General features: G+C 34.8%; 1 protein-coding gene across 5 annotated transcripts in view; it reads left to right on the top strand.

Annotated features, from left to right (window-relative positions):
* The window catches only part of LOC140152813 (77 kDa echinoderm microtubule-associated protein-like), a 93381-nt gene that overhangs the window by 55643 nt on the left and 16970 nt on the right, over nucleotides 1-20768 (top strand). For all 5 annotated transcript variants that reach the window (XM_072175319.1, XM_072175320.1, XM_072175317.1 and 2 more), the window contains 4 exons: nucleotides 14218-14344; nucleotides 14985-15134; nucleotides 18514-18586; nucleotides 20582-20683. In XM_072175319.1, coding sequence (XP_072031420.1) covers nucleotides 14218-14344; nucleotides 14985-15134; nucleotides 18514-18586; nucleotides 20582-20683 — 452 coding nt within the window. The remainder of the gene's footprint in view (nucleotides 1-14217; nucleotides 14345-14984; nucleotides 15135-18513; nucleotides 18587-20581; nucleotides 20684-20768) is intronic.

The following is a 20768-nucleotide window of genomic DNA, read 5'->3' as shown; positions in this document are numbered from 1 at the left end:
TATACACAATAGAAATAAATAAAGCATGTTATTTTTGCATCAGAAATGAGAGCACTGACCTGAAGTTGCCATATTGTGCTTGTAGCAGACCTCATTGTATTGATGGACGAGAGGCCGAGAATAGTACTTGCATTCAACATTGTTAAAGTACATTATCGCTGGATGTTCAGATTCTAAAATATTTACTATCAATATAAATTTTGCAACATTATGTGAATAAATCACTTTCAGCAATGATTTCATGTATGCAGATTTTTTAAAGCAATCAGCAAAGAATTGGAAGTATTGTATACAGTTAATATTGATCATATTCACAGAAAAGAAAATATAATTGTTTTGTCTTCTATTTTATATGGAAATGGTAATTTAATTCATACTAAAATTTGCAATTTTAATATTGAAGTATAATTTATGTTAAATTAGTGCAGATATATAATTTAGAAAGTTGTTAATGGCCATGAACTATCAATATGCTTGTAAAATTAATTAGAAGCCATGTCATAAATATTTGATTGATATTAGCAGCATCTTGTTAACATTTCGGACATGTTATCATCTATGTTAAAGATGATACCATATGTTATGTGTCTTTGCATGACTGAATTGCCTTTACAGTAGCCTTGCATGTTGATAGTTGATCGTCCTGAATCTGTAGGCTTCAGCATGTTCAGAGCACATCATGCATGCATTTTGTGATGTATGAAACTAATATGTTTTGACATGCAAGGTATAGGTATATGGGTTTTGCAACCTTCTATATACTAGAGATTTTAGGTCCTGCAAAAAAAATTAGTGTTCAGTATGGGGCACTCAAGCATTCAATCATAGGATCATCAAATGTTTTGTGATATACCATCAAATTCCTTTACTCATTTTCAGTCAAATGATGTAGATCTGCTCGAATTGTACTTCAATAGCCATGTTTAGATGAAAAAAGCCCTCTGTGTGGACATGCCTAATATCGCACATGAATATCAAACCCCTGTGAGCAGGAATATCCCTGATTGTGCCCATAAGTTGATCCTGGAAAGCAAGAGGCTACATAAGCATGATATTTAAAGCTTACAGAATGCATCTAGAGCTCATTGGCCCATTCTAAATTATAAACTTTGAAGAGGAGGATAATTGAAACATGAAATGTTAACATTAGATCTCTGACTACCTGTAAGGCACAATATTTAGGTCTTAATGATTTGTTTTTCTGTTTAATTTTGCAATTTAGTTAATTGATCATCAGATTGCTCAGAACAAATTCAGGTGCACGAAAATAATTTGTATAAATTATATATTGAAATTTATTTTCATTTAACATTATTTCAATTAATTTCATATATTATTTGTTAGGATTAACAATTGTAAGCCTACATAACCACATAAACCTGTAAAAAACCATCAAAATACTAAAGTTTGCTCCAAACAATATAGGTAACTTCAATTATGCACTCCAGGTTCTTTAAGGTGATTCTATTGTCAATCTGGAAAACTGGGCAAATGGTGACTGTAATTTGATTTCACCATAGACCATTTAAAACATGCTTTAAAATTGGCTCATGTTTACACATGACTTGATAAATTGGGCAAGTAAATCTGAATTTTAGGTGACCTATACCATTGCTGGCTGCACATGAACCTCCAAATTCAACCAAGTTGATAGAAAATGCAGGATTTAGGAAACTTGATTGTGAGGAACCAGTATGGTCGGTCATGGCCGGAAGCCATTTGGGAAATAACCAATTGTATTGCAAACAAAGCATGACTGAAACACTGCTGACCTGGGTGTATTGTATAGATGCTAGGTATTTTTCTGATGAATATTTTATGTCCATGCTGTTCATGCAGTAATTCCAGGTGCATCATGTTGCAGAATGCACTCTTTTTCACCCTCTCTTTTTGCGAATTTAAATTTTGCAATTCCAATTGCTGAAATATTATTTTGGCGGTATAGTTTATACTTCAGTAAACTGCTATTTTGTGATTTAATTATAAATATTGCCCCTGAAATTACTTGACCTCCCCTTGGGTATTGTGGGGTTGTACATGTACCCCTTCCTAAATGCATATATAAATATGAATTTTTGCACAGACACTTTTGTAACTATTTGCCATAGAAATTTAAAAATATAAATATAATATTGGTGAAAATTATATCAACATTATCAACACTTTGATAAATACCTTGTACAAAAATCATTTTAAAAACATTATAGGAAAAAAAATGTGTGAAAAAGTGAGGGTCACTGAAAGGTAAATTATTTACTGAAGTGAAACAAAAAATATTAATATCAGTTTGATTTTCAGACAACCATTGATTGCAAAAGCAGAAGCAGATAAGTAATATTGCATATTGTAAGACCCTGGCCAGGTACATTTCAAATGAAGCAGTGAATATATTAAAATCATAATGATAATACGCTAAGTGATTCACAGGACCTAATTTGACTTGTTTCCGTTACTGATAAGCTTTGACCTTTGACCTCTGTAGTCTACCAGGGTGTAAATTGGAACCTTAATTTTTTTTGTCCAATTTAAGAATGAGTGATATACGGACATTCTTGAATGTTGAAGGAAGGAAGTAGTTGAAACTACATAAATGATTTAATCATAATAGTTTAAGCTTATCTATTCTTAACATAATAAAGAGATATTTCAAAAGTTATATTTAATCCTGATATTATATTGAAAACATAAAGCAAATAATTAAACTGAATGACCACATATTTTGTTGCTGTGAAATCATATTGTGTGAATTGTGTAGGATATGCACATTATGAATGATAAATGGCGCTGGTGTATAATTAGTGTCATGCATGTGGATATTAACGAAGTGGTAATTAATTTAATGCTCTAGATTTGTCAGGTTCCTCCATCCAATATACATGATGTTATCATTCATAAAGCATTCAAAGAAGTTACCTGTGGGGCCATCCATTTTAAACTACACCATTTTTTGACTGAAGACAGTAAATAATATTAACCTGTCAATAAGCTTACTATGTTGGAACATTTAACAAAAACAAACTTAGGTTGACATGAAATATCCGTTGACAACCTAATTTGCTTAATTAAACCAATGGTTGTTTCAGTCAGAATTAAGATATTTTAATAGATTTTGAGACTGCAAAAACGGCTAGAATTTAAATTTAAATTCCCATCACTAATTTGTGTAGAATCAACACAGAAAAGGCATTGAAAGGAATTGAGTATCAGCAGGTTTCTGTAGGTTGAAATAGAAAAACCACCTCCACAAAAGTATTAGTTACACATGCTCACAAAAGGTAGCTTTTGCACACATTTGACTCTTATGAAAAGACATTGAATCAAGGTAGTACTGCAAAATATTTTATTTTAGTACCAACTTAATTTTAGAAAATGTTGAAAAGCTATCAAAAAGTAACTGCAAGTTCAAACTTTACTCATAACACCATGATATTCTTACAAATTGAAATCTTCTGATTCACAATACACTGAGGCTAGTGCTCTGGGTTTGCTTGTGTGGTTGTAGACATGACCTAACAAAACAAAACATTGAAGTGATTTTGAGGCCACAGAGGACCTGCATTCTTATTTCTAGGCCCAATTCTTCCTTCCACTTAATACGCAGACCATCTAGCATTGAAAAAGCATTTTCGCTCCTAATAACAGCTACAAAATGGCCTCTGCGCCAATGCAACAACAGTCTTGGTTTATCTACACTAGAAAGAGGAGTATGGAGTATCTCCTGCATTGATTAGCCTAATGTCTGGTCAAGGCAGCAATCATTATTGGGCCAGTATATATTATAAGCATGGAAAAAGCATTTGTAAATACAAAGTATTACAGGCTGATAGCAATTATATGATACTACATTTTGTACCTCTAGACATATTGGTTGCAGGTGTCTATTATTAATATTTTAAGAAGTGTCATCCCGGGAGTGTCATCTATCTTAGGACAGTGGACACTGGTGATGGACAGTTAAAAAAACTTCCCCAGACAGGTACAGGTTGATTTAAAACAAATTTGATTTTCTGCAATAAATTTGATATAATTTTTGAACATATAAAATCCTGTAAATTCTAACCATGCAAGAAAATATGTTTATTTCTTTGAAGATATTCTAATTTTCCATAATATATTTTAATTTTCTGCAAAATGTTGGTTGTTGGAATTTACCAAATTGCTCAGAATAAGCAAACATTTCACTCTACCCAGTAAGAAGTAAGGAGCTCCCAAATTACCCATTTTTCCTAGGTCTGAAAATATAAAATGCAGTAACCACAACCAGTCATCAATCATTCAATTTGATATATCAGCCCATTTAGAAATTAAAATGCGATTTAACGGTCATATTGTTTAAACCGTGCTCCAAGAAATGCAGATTACTAATAAATGTGGTGGCAGAAATGATTACTCACGCCTCATATAGCTTGAGGTGCATTTTGAATCTGTTACAAGCTCAACATTTTTATACCTAAATGGCTTATAGAATAGCGTAAAGAACACCTTCAGCCAAACTCCAGGGGCCAATTTCACATGGACTTACATTGCATCAATATTGCCAATACCGAACACGCATTACGATGAATGTGAGCCCTTGATATACGGAAGCCTTTGTGAATCCAGATCCAAACAACATTGGCTTTTGCATTAACCATATTTGATGCGAGGTGATCAAGCACTGTGCGAAATGCCAAACTGTTGTTAATAAAGACACAGTAGCAGTAGGCAAGCCACCAAGTTCAAGCCAATGATTTGAGCCTGGGTGTGAAAGCTATTTAACTCTCTTCACTCCATGTTATAAGTGATATAGGCCGAATCAATAGGCTCAGAATTTTAAAGAAATGACAAGAATTATCTTTTGCTTGTTGCATGAAATTATGATAATTAGTGTGGTGGTTGTTGAGATAATTTGAGAAGAGTATCCATAATTGGTAATACATCTTGCTATGAGCATATCATTTACAATACTATAAGAACCCTGGCTACATGGTGATAGCCTCATCTTGTCTGCATAATCAGCAGACTAATTGACTGCATTATGATTTCTATTAAGTCGCAAAGAAAATAAATATAATAATTACATTAAAATCTCTTTCTATTCCAAAAATAGGTCAGTACATTCAGCGCTATACAATTATGCAGATGTTACTTGTTTGCAAAGAACTATGCTCAGTTTTTAATAAAGCAATAATAAATTATTTCTAATTTTATCTTCAGCCATTTGGTGGATGGAATAAAAATGAACCTCATCTGGTTTGTAGGTTAATTGCTTTTTTTATAGAGCGTAATCTTCCAGGAATTTTTCCATTTCCCTTGCATTATTTTTTATCTGATGGTGTTTGTATTTGGTTGCTTCAAATCATGGCAGGCAAGCTTTTTGTATACATTGACAGTAATTGCAAAAAAAAAACCCACATTTTAATGAAATTTAAAATACATAAGCATTTGACATGGATCTATTTTTGATTAATGTGTGCCATTGGATTTTATAGCTAACTGTAAGTTTTATGTCCATTCAGTATTTGATTCATCTTCACTGAGGCTTTCAAACAGAAATTATCCTCATATATGAGCCAGGACTGAGCTTAGAAAGCATAGACCAGGCTGATGTAGATGGTGGAGTACGTATTAAAAATGGCATTTTTTTAAATTTACGGATCACTGAGTCTGAATAGATGTATAGACCATCTAATAACCCTTATAGATGGTCTATGATAGATGTGATATTGTTGAAAATTCATCAGGGCTGGATCTACTTTGATAGCAAAATACTGTAAATCTGGATATCATATTCCATATCATAACCAGCAGTTTCATATAAACAAACATTAAACAAACAAAAATACAATCAAAACTGAATTGATGTATCTTTCATTTTAGGAACGTTTTTTCATAAAATGTTTTAAATATTGCGGACAATGTTCACAAGTGCACATTTCATCATGATACATTTTAGGAATGTGATGGATTTTTGTCAAATCGTATAAGTGCATAATAAATCCATCTCTAATATCACATAATATAAAGCTGTGTCATCTATGATCATGAGGTGAGACCATTACTCTGCCTGATGTGCCGATTGACCTCTCAGGTAACTGCACATTCAATATTTACAAACAAATTAGAATGCAGCAATAATGCAGTCATCCTATTATTGTATAGTGATGATTCTATGTGATAATCCAGCAGTTATCTCGGCAATGGGATGCAAGCATTAAGCAATAAACAGTAACTAGAGACAAGATAATTTCCTGAACTCTGCATTTACTCCCTGCAATGAAGGAGAAGGGGAACTTGCATACTATTATTAAACATTCTACCCTACCCTATGCTACCTGCTATCGCACAACAATATGCCCGACACTAGCTTCTGTATGTACACACCAACGTACATCGTACCACAGCATCACATTATCATCCGTATGTGCATTCACTCATCTGGGGAGTTAACGCTCAGAATGCCAGTAAGGCAGGGCAGTGGCATATGGTTCGGTAGAAGGATAAGCTACGTAGGGAATTGCACTCTCCTTAATGTGTACAACCTGTCATGTTTCATGGTGTGTGTGTCAGATGTTGAAAAAACCAAGTCAACATCATTGTTATTTATAGTAAATTATGGCAAATTGTCCTGTTGTGATGACTCAATTGGCTAGAACGTGCATATTATATTAAATAATAATTTTAATACATTTTAAACCATATCAGGCTCAATTTGATTGAATCTAAAAATGTCTGAATCTGACTTTCACATTATTAGATACAGATATTTCCTGAGACGAAAATACTTAAATCGTCTCAGGATATTTCAGTTTATCAAATGTATTTGGCCATAAATAATTTGAACAGCATTTTGCATTAGTTGTGATATCAATTCCTCTTCCATATATGATATATGGTCATTTTCACAGTAAAGGGTGTAACTTTTGATTTTTTGGGTCAAAATTTCAAACCACTTAAATATGTTTCTGTTTACTGTAATCATGCATAGAAGCAACTCAAATTCCAGTAAAATAATGTTTCAAGGCTTAAACCTTTTGATTTCTGATAAAAAAATTCACATTTCCATAACATTTTGCTTAAAATCTAAGAAAAATGTTTTTTACATAAGCTCAGAAAATTATGACATGAAAGCTGGAATACATGTGAAATCCCATTCCAAAGTAAGTCAACAGATATAAGTTAAATTTTATACCATGTTTTGCTATGTTTGTAATTGCAATTTTGAAAATTTTTAACATCAAGGGTCATTTGCAATGGAAATTTCCCAATCTTAAACATATTTTTTAAGTTTTAATTGGGTTCCTAAAATAATTTGAATGTCTAACTTCATGTACAAATACTACTTGATGAAAGGAACCTCCCAGCCAAGTTTCACAGAAATTGGAGTTATTTTTTAGAATTGGCAATTCAAGCGATTTGTGTTTCGGAGGCTTCAGTTAACAACACAGGTGATCATAAAAGTAAAATATTTGGCTAACTACTACAAGTTGACATGAAAAATAGGTTAAAAATATCACAATTACCAATTTTCATGCTTTGCTTCTAAGTATTGAATTTCAGTTGTGACAAAAATTAAATTATCACAGCAAGTCATTTTTTTTTTGTTTCGAGGCTTCATGTTAACAATGGTTAAACATTGCAGAAGTATTTTTTGAAAACAACACTGTTGGGATCATCTAAGCTGTTATTTTCTTGTGTGTATTGAATCAATGATTCTATGCGGCAGATATTGTAGATTTATCACACATTAATTTTTTCACCCATTTGTTAAGTATGGTGTTTTTTGCATGTGAAGCCTCCGAAACAGGCTTTTTGGGTATCAGTATATTTTTCAAACATTAACCATAACATCAACAATTTTTGGCTCTTAGCGGAGCTAGTGAGCCTTGGTCATTGTAGTCAGTGAGGACTGTATTTTTGCTACAAATTTTGGCCACTTGCGTTCTTGCTTTTTATGCTAAGGTTTCTTTTGTTAATGATATTTGGCTTTGAAATTACATTCCAAGGTTTGCTTAGTTATTTAGCAATCGATTGCACTCCTTTAGAAGTGAATTTGGGGTGGGGAAAGTACTTATTTTGAAGTGAGAAAAGTCAAAAGTCGTCATGAGAAACAAGTCATTTCTATCGTTTTGCTTGGTTCCCTGTATGCGCTAGAGATTATTTTGGTCTGAGTAATTTAAGTTGTGAGATCATGGCGGATTTGACGGATTGCACTATTTTTCTTTGGGAAAGTGACCTTTTATCATGAATTTTTGCGGTGATCTCACATGGATAGAAACGTGATTGGATGATTCCTTTGTCCAGATTGTTTATTGAGTTCTCGGGAGTTTTGTTACCATGGGACAACACTTCAAAATATTTAGAGACCAGCGTAGTAATTTAATAAATGAACGCTAAATAACCAGGGTTGCCAAAAAAATTCAGCCCGAATCGCAGGTCAAATAATCGAAAAGTCGCCCAATTTTTTTCTTTACCCTTTGTATTCTATGGGGCAGGAAATTGTCCCGGGGAAAATCGTCAAAAGTCGCCTAATTGGGTTACCAAATCGCGGGTTTGACAACCCTGAAAACAACGTCTCGACAGCGAAGGTCACATCTGGCTATTCATTATCATTGTTTGTCTGGCACGCTTTCTACAGCGTGGGTTGGGAATTCTGAAAATCTGTAAAAATTACAATTTTATGGAATATAGGGTGGGTTTCTAAAAAGCGTGTGAGCAATATATAATTATAAAAGCGTAGGGGTAACGCTAAAAAAAAAAAAAAAAAAATATAATAAAGTAATTTGATGATCTGTTGAAAAACATTCATATTTTCTTCATAAATCTGGAAAGAAAATGTCAAAAATTAATTTGCTGATGTTTTCAATTCATACGACGTCACCTGTAGTAGAATCGACGCGCCGTGAGTTTTATGAATGAATATAATTTTCAGTCTCTACATCAGCCGCTTTGGCCCGCTCGCTCACACTAGAAGTGGAGCGATCCGAACCCAGCGGCCGTGTAGAGAGTATAGACTGACGTATTCATGTATTCAGGATCTCACAGGTTTCTCAGCCTTTTGCCCATGTGTTACTTTATGATAAACAATCTAAAGTCGTATCTTTTCGATGCAGTTGCAGTGATGCAGTTTTGCCAACATTTTATGTCGCAAATGTTTCAGATGAATAAGAAAATCATGAGTGTTTGATAGATGAGGATAAATTCTGCATCAATTTGGATTCTGAAATGGATTGATGGCGCAGATAGTGATAAAATGGACCCGGAAGTGACTGTATAAAACGGCGATAGCGCCGATGTTCAGTCTTCGAATTTGATAAAGTAATGCTGTAAGCTTTGGTCACAAACACTGCATAAGGGTGGGGGTTCAATTTTTGATAAAAAGGGTGTCTGTCTAAAAAGTGTGGGGAAATATAAATGGAGGGGTTTGACCCCTGACAAGCGTTCGAAATTTGTAGCTGCTACAACTGATCATCACTATTTAATTCACTAGAATCTGTTTGTTTGTCTGTGTCTGCCTCTTCTCTCAGAGACTAGTGTAGTAGTAGCTCGTTCACGTAGTGATTCCGTTGTCCCACTGGCCTACAAAACTTAGATTGCATGGCGATCGGAGTGTTATCGTCAGAGCACTAGCATAGTAGGGGAAGCATGTTCCTCAAACTTGGTGGGTGGATGCATCTTTAGTACAACAAGTCACACATACAATATTTTCTCAATTCGAATTTTATCCTTTCTGGGTATGACTGATTTTGTTACCGTAAAATTTGTTTCAATTCCCGATATCACATAATAGTACCGTACACTATAAATGCACCACATTTTGTAGGCTCCAATTGCTGATTACATAAATGAGAACAACTGGTAACCAGCGGCACTGTGCAGTACCGGTCTGTTATTCAATTGCGTTGTGTGTGGGTTATGTGTATTTTATGTGTAAAATGCCTATCTTGCGCGGTGATCCACCCAAAAACAAAATCATCGTATAGATCCCTGGTACTAGGTGCATCTTGACCCCAGCATAAGTTTGTATTGGTTAGTGGGTCAAGGTCACCTGAGGTCATCCAGGGGTCATCTGAGGTCAAATTTGCAAAAACTGTTGTAGGGGCATGAAACCGTGGGTACAGTCAACATTTGGAGTCAAATTTCGGGAAGGTCATCCGGGGTCACCCAGGGGTCATCTGAGGTCAAATTACTAAAAAATCGTATGGGCATGAAACTTGGTGGGTTCAGGTACAGTCAACATTTAAAGTCAAATTTTGGGAAGATACTAAAAATTGTCGTATGGGCATGAAACTAGGTGGGTACAGTCAACATTTGGAGTCAAATTTTGGGAAGGTCATTTTGAGGTCATCCGGGGTCACCTAAGGTCAAATTACTAAAAACTGTCGTATGGACATGAAACTTGGTGGGTACAGTCAACATTTGGAATCAACATTTTGGGAAGGTCATTTTGGGGTCACCCAGGGGTCATCTGAGGTCATATTACTGAAAAACTGTTGTATGAACATTAAACTGGATACAGTCAACATTTGGAGCCAAATTTTGTGGGGTCGCATGTTCCTCGAACTTGGTGGGTGCATCTTGACCCCAGGCAGAACAAGTTTGTATTGGTTAGTGGGTCAAGGTCACCTGAGGTCATCCAGGGTCATCTGAGGTCAAATTAGCAAAAACTGTCATATGGGCATGAAACTTGGTGGGTACAGTCAACATTTGGAGTCAAATTTTTGGAAGGTCATTTCAGGGTCAACCGGTGTCACCCAGGGGTCATCTGAGGTAAAATTGCTAAAAATGTCGTATGGGCATTGGTGGGCACGGCCAACATTTGGAGCCTAATTTTGTAGGGTCGCACAGAACAAGTTTGTATTGGATAGTGGGTCACGGTCACCAGAGGTCATCCAGGGGTCATCTGAAGTCAAATTAGCAAAACTGTCGTATGGGCATGAAACTTGGTGGGTACAGTCAACATTTAGAACCAAATTTTGGAAGCTCATTTCGAGTCAGCCAGGGGTCACCTGAGGTCAAATTACTAAAACTGTCGTATGGGCATGAAACTTGGTGGGTACAGTCAACATTTGAAGTCAAATTTTTAGAAGGTCATTTCGGGTCATCTGAGGTCACCATTTAGAGCAAAATTTTTGGGAGGTCATTTCGGGTCGTCTGAGGTCAATTTAGATGAATTCTAATAGTTGCCAAGGCTTTCTATAGTTGTTGAAAGCTTCAAATACTAAAAAAGGGATTTTAAAATTTTGCAGAACAAATTATTCTTGCTGGTTCAGTAGTAATTTGCACAATAATGAATTATTTTCAGATTTTGCAACTAATAGTAATGCGGCAAAAAATAATAATGCGGAGGAGGAAGATTGACCACCGCATCGAGTTTCAAGGACCGTATTGAATATTTGTGGGGAATTTTTCAAACTGAAGGTTTAAAAAATTGACCGACCTACCAACCTGTTGCGCATTCGACTCCAAGAACAATTGCTTTCCCACAAAAAAAGCGTAGAGCCACAGCGCCATTGGTGCTCTTGTTTTAATTTATGACATTCTGCACATATCAAGTAACAATTACAATGCAGATATCAGTATGAAACACCAATTTAGATATGCATAGATGATAATTAATCTTATTGTTGTTTCGGAGGCTTCATTTGTTTCGGAGGCTTCAATTGTTAACGGAAAGTTTGTATTGGGTCCCATTTTCAAAGCGGTGATATATATCTCCACAATTTAAAAAGAAGTGATTTGAAGATCTACTTTGCTATATTTTGATAAATAGATTGGATGAGCTCTTTTATTTATATTTGCCCAAGCTTGCTGAACAGTTTGTTTGGAGGCTTCAAAAAGTTAACGGAAAAACGGCTCTTTGAAGTCAAGATTTTATAAAAATTTTGAAAGCTTGCAAATCGACTAATTTTGTTACCCATTTCAAGTTAAGATATCAACTGTTATGAATCAAGAAGAAGTGAAGAAATAACCAAGAATTACGAACCAAAGCTATACCCACAAAGTTTGTTAACAATTGTTAACGGAAAATGAAGCCTCGAAGCGACAAATCTAGAAGTCCGGTTCTCAAAAATACAGGGCTGTTCACAATTAAATCTAATGTGGCAGTGTTTACTGAACATATGACCGTACTTTCAGGATAAGAAAAATTATCCATGAACTAACTGAAGAAAACACAGGGTTTTACAAAAATGTTACTGTTTTTTATAGTTTTTCAAAATGGCAATATTAGGTACATTTAAGCCTGCTAAAACTGAACGCAGTAACTCCTGAAGATGATTATGCTACCCAAGGTAGCTGCTAACTAGATGACTTATGTGGCCAAAAATTATGGAATTCTGTGGCTTTATTAGAAAACTACGGATCAAAATGTTAAAAATCCAAAGTTACACCCTTTACCGTGAAAATGACCATTTTAATTTCACTAATAATGTTTTGTGTACTGCAGCTAAAAAGGCTTCTCGTTATTATTTACATGTGCTAACAGCACTTGTTTTTCACTCTCGCCTTGAGAACCACAGTACCTGCAATTATATGAAAGTTTGTACTTGCTACTAGATATGTTGTTGTATTAGATAAGGATTTTTACACGATGAATTATGACCAAGAAAATTTAAAACTTACTCTATTATAACATGGAAAAATTTGCAAAAATGATTAGCAGAGGAAGTTGTAGTAGATAACAAATCATAGTCTTCAGTGATGTTAGAGTAGGATAATGAACCAACATCTCTAGCTTTATTGTTAAAATTGACAAAAAATAATGTACTCTAATGTAGATACCCAAATGTGAACACACACCTCTAGCAAATATGGCATTCTTAGGCATGTCACGGTACATTTACTGGATTTATTGAAGTAAAAGAAACTACTCCTACAAGGATTAAACCCCAGGTATTCCAACAATGCGGTAATAATAGCCTCAATGTAGAGTTTGGACTGTGTAATGGGTTCCACGTTTGTCTGATTTGCGTGGCCAACTGGTTTGTTTAGTCGCTGATGTCATATTTATTTTGTTCATTCAACCCTGTATGTTTAATCACAGTCTGATAGTTGATTAAGCATGGTTAAGTATACAAATGAATGAGATGATTTAGTGATGAAGTGATCAATTAGATCTTGTCTATTTATTGCTCTGTTAAACACATTGACAATTCATTGGTTGGTATAAGAGCTCATGTTAGAGAACACATGAATTAAAGCATGTTCATGGTTGGTTGGTTCATTCCTGTCATGGCTGACAACTTGTGATTTCAGAGATGTGATGCATGGGGCTATTTTTGCCCAATTTTGACTTCAGTAAAGAAATAAAACTTAGCAGATAGAAACATCTGTGTATATTGGTATGGGCAATAGTGTGATTTTGGATATGGAAATCTAAATACAAACAAAAGATAGGCCTATATGAAAGAGAATATTATATCACTTGTTATCAGAAAATACTAATAGTAACATTATAATTTATACTTTTACTTTATTTTTATGCATTGGTATACAATGTGGAAAAAAAGGTGAACGAAAATATTACTACTTAAATCATAAAATAACTAATAATAACATTTTCGGTAATTACTTTCTTATACATTATGCATTGGTGTGCAATGCCATTTGTTGCTGAACTATGTCATGCATGAGTGGTTTCTTCTTAATGTCACCTACTAACAAGGAATTATTGACAAACTAACTTAACATTTCATTTGATATGTTTGCATTATGTGCATTTTTGAGCTCAAGATTTGTAATCAAGGAAAACAACTGAAAATAGATGTTGCAAAATTCAATGACACAAGTGTTGCTACTTTTAAAACTTTTTGAGATAAAAATATATACATCTGTAATAAACTACACAGGCCCGTAGTCCACTTTGTCAAAATCAGCACCCCCCCCCAATGAAATCCTGCGTACGGGCCTGAAACTACACACAGTGATATTTGATATAGTAGTGACAATTGGGATTTTTGCTCTTCAAATACAAATCTTTCTTCCAAAAAGTTTCTGCAATCTTTAATTTAGTATACTCTATATGATGGATATTTTCCAATGAGGCTGATCTTTGTTGAAACACCTTGGAAATAGTATAGCCAGTTTACCCTGTCTGTGAATAACTTTGCATTCATCATATTTTCTGTACAACCAGACTCCCGCCTTGAAGCTGTAAATCCTATCACGAAATTAATGAAACAAGTACCTGACATTTGATATATGTGTAACCTTTTTCTATCTCTTTTCTTTTCTCAGAGGAGGGCTATGTGCGAATATACCTACGAGGACGTCCAGTCACATCGTATATGCCAACAGATTATGAGGGCTACTCTCTGACAGCTAAAGGAGAGTTACCGTCGGAAAAGCTGAAACTAGAATGGGTGTATCCTTTGATATTATTGTTGATGTTATAATTTTTATACAGAAGTTCCTAGTAATACACTTCCAATTTTTGATTAATGCCATAATAGTTGGCTTCATCCTATTAAACATTAATTCTGTTTTGGGCACATGCAAGCCAATTACTGACATTTATCAGTGTTTTTATTTAAAAATAATGTTAAGTAAGTCATCAATATTGCTACTTCTTCTTGCATGTGAAACCTAGGGAGATATTTAGATCTCAGGATGCTTTCTGAACAGCCAGTCCCTTATTTATGCATCAACTTTAGTGAGAAAAGTTGCTCCATTTGTCAGTCCATAGAGATGATATGATCAGGTGTCTGATGTTCTGCTCCACACTCACAAGCTGGGCTGTCATACAGGCCCCATTTACACATGTTAGCCTAGCTTGAAGCATCCAACCCCTGTGTGAAGGCAGTTTAGTCTCGCCCCAAAAAAATTTGTTGATGGGGAGGACAAAGTTAGGACATCTTGCTGCTAATATTGCTACTATCAGCATACAGTGCAGTATATTAACATGTGAAGTTCAAACCTGCTATGATTACTCTCTAGGATTAACATAATAATATTATCATTATTATGGCATTTGTAATTGTTCCTTGACTGAGCTATTGAAACAGGTACGGGTACCGAGGACGGGACTGTCGTGGCAATCTTCATCTTCTACCAACAGGAGAGATTGTTTACTTCATGGCAGCTGTTGTTGTCTTATATAATGTAGATGAAGGACATCAGAGACATTATACCGGTCATAATGATGATGTCAAAAGGTAAGAAGCTGCTCTATACAGTTTTTCATACTATTGACTAGAATATCTCATTCAATTAAAAAGTGTGCATCAAGTGTGAAATGTCCAATTTTGAGCAATCACATGAATTGCACTGTTGTTATGTTACTCTTGAAGTTATGAGGATATTCTAGTTAACGGTATTAATAATTGTAGTTATCATAGAGAGTTTCTCGGTCATACTGCAACGGTGCAACCATTACTACATTTTTCATGTCTTGCTCAACTCTGCATACGGGATGCTAGTTTTCTGATGACAGAAAACCTTGAGGTTCTCTCTTACAAAACATGAAGTTACAAACTAGCAATGAGGCTCTGTCACGTGGTATGCTATGTAGCTGAACAACTTCATATTCATACTCCTTACACATGCACTTTAGGGTATGCTTGCATAGAATACCTACATGTAACCTCTGTTGTCATGTGGAATATCTCCATATTATTGGTAGTGGTAATTTATTAGTAGCCTTCACATGAAATGGAAGGGTACTCTATAGGTATACATGGAGAGATTATTCCATGTTTATAATGTAAGCTGGGATCTGTGGCCCACATAAGGAATCTGAGTGTGCTTGTGCCCTAGTCTTGCTTGCAACAAAACATGAAATGCTTTCAAAGTGCCTAAACCACTGTAAATCCCTGAATCCTTCACAATTTGTGTGAGAAGACCTGTGATGACACATTAGCATTTCTTGGTGAGTGATGTGTTACAAACCTTTTATGAATTGGCACTTGCTACATGATGAATTCTAAGAATACAATTAACTGGAAATTATTTGACTTTATAGTAAGGTACCTCGTTAGCAAGTCAATACTGTACTTGCAGATATGCAGCAACCAAGCATACTGAAGATTAAAGATGTCAAGTGGATCGTTTAGTGACAAAATTACTATAAACCACTTGGACCTTCAAAATGGCCTTTACAGATGAATGTATGAACAGTTGGGCCTCCTACTCCTTGAGAATTCTCTTGTGTGTAGTGCACATGTGTAACGAACAGATGCTTCATGTCCTGATGCACAGCAGAATAACAAACAGATAGGAATAATGAGGAGGGGACTAGCTATAGGCAAATGAGCAGTTATTAAAGAGGGCCAATTCCTTGAGGTGTGTGAGACAAAATTGCTATGCCTACACTGTACTTTGTATCCATCACCACATTGTTTCACAGCACAGTTGTGATACCTGTTATGTAAATGCAGAGGCATGCAACATTGCCGTTCCACTTGGACAACAGAACAATGGGTCATAATGAATATGCAAGAAAATATTGTTCCATACAAGCCATTTACCTTTGATTTTCTCCATATTCATCTTTGATAATAACACAACCTGGGAATACAACAACTTGGTTGAACGCTAGCAAATTTGAATATTAAAGGCAAATTTCAGATCTCCTTAAAAAGTCACTTTAGAATTTTGTGGTTCATATTGAATAATTACAAATGGTATTAAGGGCTGGGGTATGAACGTTTGGACAGTATTTATTTTGGGACATTAGAGCACATCAGACATATCGAATTGCATTCTGAATACGAAGAATGTCATTCTGATATGAAATAATTTTGGTTTTTTGAAATTCGCAATTTAATACACATTTTATGGCAAATCATTAAAAATTGATATTTTTGAAATTTAACAGTACTCGAAGTAAACTTTATAAATCTGATGATTTATACTTAACGTGTATGTAGGTGGGATGAAATGCCGACGATCAATTGAAGATTTTGACCTTTCGTATTGAAGATATGGATTTTTTTCCCAAAACACAAAAAAAAATTAGGTGTTTTTGGGAAAAAATCTATATCTTCAATATGAAAGGTCAAAATTTTCAATTGACCGTCGGCTTTTCCTACCTGCTACATACACTTTAAGAATATATCATTAGATTTATATAATTTACTTCGAGGACTGTTATATATCAAAATTTGAAAAATATCACATTTTATAATTTGTCATAAAATTTGTATTATATTGTGATTTTCAAAAATGAAAATTATTTGATATCAGAAAGACATGCTTCGATTCAGAATGCAATTCGACAGGTCTGAGGTGCTCTCATGTTCCACAAAAAATACTGTCGAAACGCAATAAACGCTCATTTTAGATCCCTTAATGGGATCTCCAGCATTTAAACTTACACGCCTTCCCACTTAAATATATACAGGGGGTCATACTGAAATGCATATTACTTTATTATCTCACAAGAATCATGGAGGAATATTTTAATATTAAAATAATGTTCAACTAAGTAACTATTGCATCTAGTTGTGTATCCTATTAAATTGCAACACTATAGAGACATTTAATATTACAAACCCTGGTGGCAATAGGTTGTCGGTGTTCCCTCTCTATCGCTTTCTGTTTCTCTACCCATGGGCTCTTCCAGTTGTAAATCCATACACCCTATTGAAGACATGACCTTAATCTCCTACAGGGGTCTAGTTTTCAAATGGAGTCACCCATTCAGGTAACCCCATTTTGAAATTCACACTCCCTGTGTGGAAGATTAAGGTAAAGTCTTCCATAGGGGGGTGTATGGATTTCAACTGGAATAACCAAATTCTGCTAATGGATAAAAACCATGCACTGTCAATAACATAAGACACAGCATCTTGAGAGATAGATCCAAATTGGCAATATGTAGACTTAGAGTAAATTAGTCTAGATGAGTGAGGTGTTTTGCTGCTGTTGCCCTATAACTATAATAGATGAACTAACAAAATGAAATGAATATATATAACTATGCAGTCCCGTGCACTAGTGATTGCTATCACAAAATTGTAAGGCATATCTCAAGGACCACTGGAGCATTACCAGGCATGTTTGTACTCGCATCAATGTATTTGCTTGTATGTACTGAATAGGAAAAGGTGTAATTCCAATGTTTTATGACAATATTTTAGATATTTTGGATGTATTATCCACATCTGACAAGTGCACTGTAGAGAGAGGCCATTAGCAGAATGCTGAAACACTAATTATGTTCAGAGTATATTGGGACTTAATTTGTACCAGCTGTGGGACTGTCAATTTATACAGCTAATACAAATGTATATGAGTAAATTGAAAGTTTGCAGAGGCATTGACCCTATTAGTGCCTCCAAAATAAATTGCTCCATATTCTGATCTGTAATTCTTAAAATAGATTTGAGAAGAATGTTAATATTGAGTATATTGAATTGGGAGATATAATTGTATTGGATATGTAAGGTATTTCACCTCTATATTCAAATCTACTGTTGTTGTTGAAAATAGAATTTGAATTTGACTTTACCTGTTATAAATAATTATGATGGTGGATAGAGAGAAGTTGAGTGTTATTTTTCAGTATGATTATTCTTGATTTTTCATTTTCAGTATTGCTGTCCATCCAGACAAGGTTACCATAGCAACAGGACAGGTAGCTGGTCATGACAAAGATGAAGGAAAGGTATGTCACAAAATTTTGATTTCCAATTTTGATTAACTTATTATTTGTAATGTAAAGCACACCATTAAATGGAAAGAACTAGTAAAGTTTCCAGTGGTTCCTGAGACATCTGTCAACATGTGGGCTACACTTAGAAGCACTATGTACCTTTACCATACAAGAAGTAAATGATTCACCTGTGCAGGATGACACCACATGCTAGTGATAATGAGTTCATTGAGTTAGGTGTTTGTAAACAGCGTGCACATAAATAACTAAGGTATGCACAGGTATGCTGGAATTGCGCTTCATATTAATACAACACGTTGCTGGGTCAACACAAGTTTTAGCAATTGCAGTGCCCAGATGTCCACCCAGCCTATGAAAGAAGAAGGAAAGGACATTAAGCCATTTTGATAGTTAAAATTGGTAGAATTAGTTATTAAAAACAGACAAAATAAGCATTTAATTTCTTTTTCATTTTCATGCTTTAAAGCGCCATAAAAATGGCCAAAAGAAGGGTGTTTCCTTTAAAGGCCTTAGAGATGGCTTTCTTGGATTTGTAAGTCACATTTGATGATAACATAGTTTGACGCAAACATACAGACAGCACTCAAACAAAAAACAAACAAACAAGGACACCAATATAATTATTTTGTCTTTTTACATGTTTTATGTTTCAATATGGGACACTGTTTTTAGGCATAGAATTTTGGGATTTCCCTTATTTTCTTTGCAAAATCCTTGGAGCTAGCAGAACTGCACTAGCATTGTATAGATCAGACTTAATGATTTCGTACATAGTATGGTGTTTTTAGCTGTCTGTTAGGTAATCTACTTTTGGTCGCTATTCTTTCTTTAAATTTCCTCTTGGCTTCATCTGTTCTTGATTTCACCTATACTGTGTGACTAAAAAACTAAAAAATATTTTGACAATTAAACTTTGAAAAAGAATATTAATCCTTTAAAATTTTATGTTGCATTTTTCAGTCATTTGATAATGACTTGGAAAAGATATAACATAGATATCTTTTTGAAATGGGGACTTAACTGGACCACCAAATCTGTTTTGCATTCATGTAAATGTTTTGCTTGGGATTAGTGATTGAAGTTTATAGCCAATTCACACTAAATAAATGATAGAAAGGAGAATACGGGCTCCATATACCGCCCTGTATATTGGTGTTGTCAGCTATTGGTGTTGTCAGCCATGAGGGAAGAGTTTGGAGTCAGGCATTTGTGGACTTCACAAACTAAACCAATTCTCAGTTCATCTTAAGCATGATAAGTACTGTGTGTATATAAATACACTGAGTCACAACATATGCATCTTAGGTTTTAATGCATTCTAAACAAAATACAAATACCACCATGCCTGGACACAGATGACTTCAACCGTATTCTCCTATATCTAAATTTTGGTTCACCTAGTTAGTTAGTGATGTAGGTGCATAGTTTGCTGGTCAGAGTATTGAATTGTGTGTATAGGCATAGAGTTAATCATGCAGGTGAACCAAAGTATAGTGATCCAAACACAAAACTTGTATTCCTACCTTGAAGTCTATCTGTTATCAGTGAGACTGAGTTGTATGACTGCTTATGACTGTAATTCACAAGTAAGACTTGATCTCACTGATTGTCAGATAGAGTATGGGATGTAAATTTTTGTGTTTGGATTAAAAAGTCTTTAAACTTCATTCAAAATTCTACCAGCGTTAACTTTTTATGCTTTGCTTTGGATATACTGTATATTTCCTTTTACAAAGTTTTCAAAGCTACCATAAAGGGCTATTCCAGTTGAAATCCATACACCTGCTAGATGTGACCTTAATCTTCCACAAATGGAGTGGAATTTCAAATAGAGTTACCTGAATGGATGATTAGAATTTAATTACTCCTGCTGTGTGGAAGATTAAGGGTATGTCTTCTAAAAATGGCATGTATGGATTTCAACTGGAATTGCCCAAAATAATAAGCAAGCATATATTGATTATTTCTGATGTTATTTCATTGCAGCCCCATGTCAGAATCTGGGATTCCGTCACCCTCAACACACTGCACGTGATCGGCTTGGGTAACTTTGATCGTGCTGTTTGCTGCGTTGGATTCTCAAAAAATGTGAGTACTACCAGGATTTTATCTCTATGAGGGGAATTGGGGTCCTTCCCAACTTGCCAAACAGTACCTATTTTTGGATCAGAAC

The sequence above is a fragment of the Amphiura filiformis genome, chromosome 5, assembly GCF_039555335.1.
Source record: "Amphiura filiformis chromosome 5, Afil_fr2py, whole genome shotgun sequence".
NCBI lineage: Eukaryota > Metazoa > Echinodermata > Ophiuroidea > Amphilepidida > Amphiuridae > Amphiura > Amphiura filiformis.
This window is presented reverse-complemented; position numbering and strand designations above follow the sequence as displayed.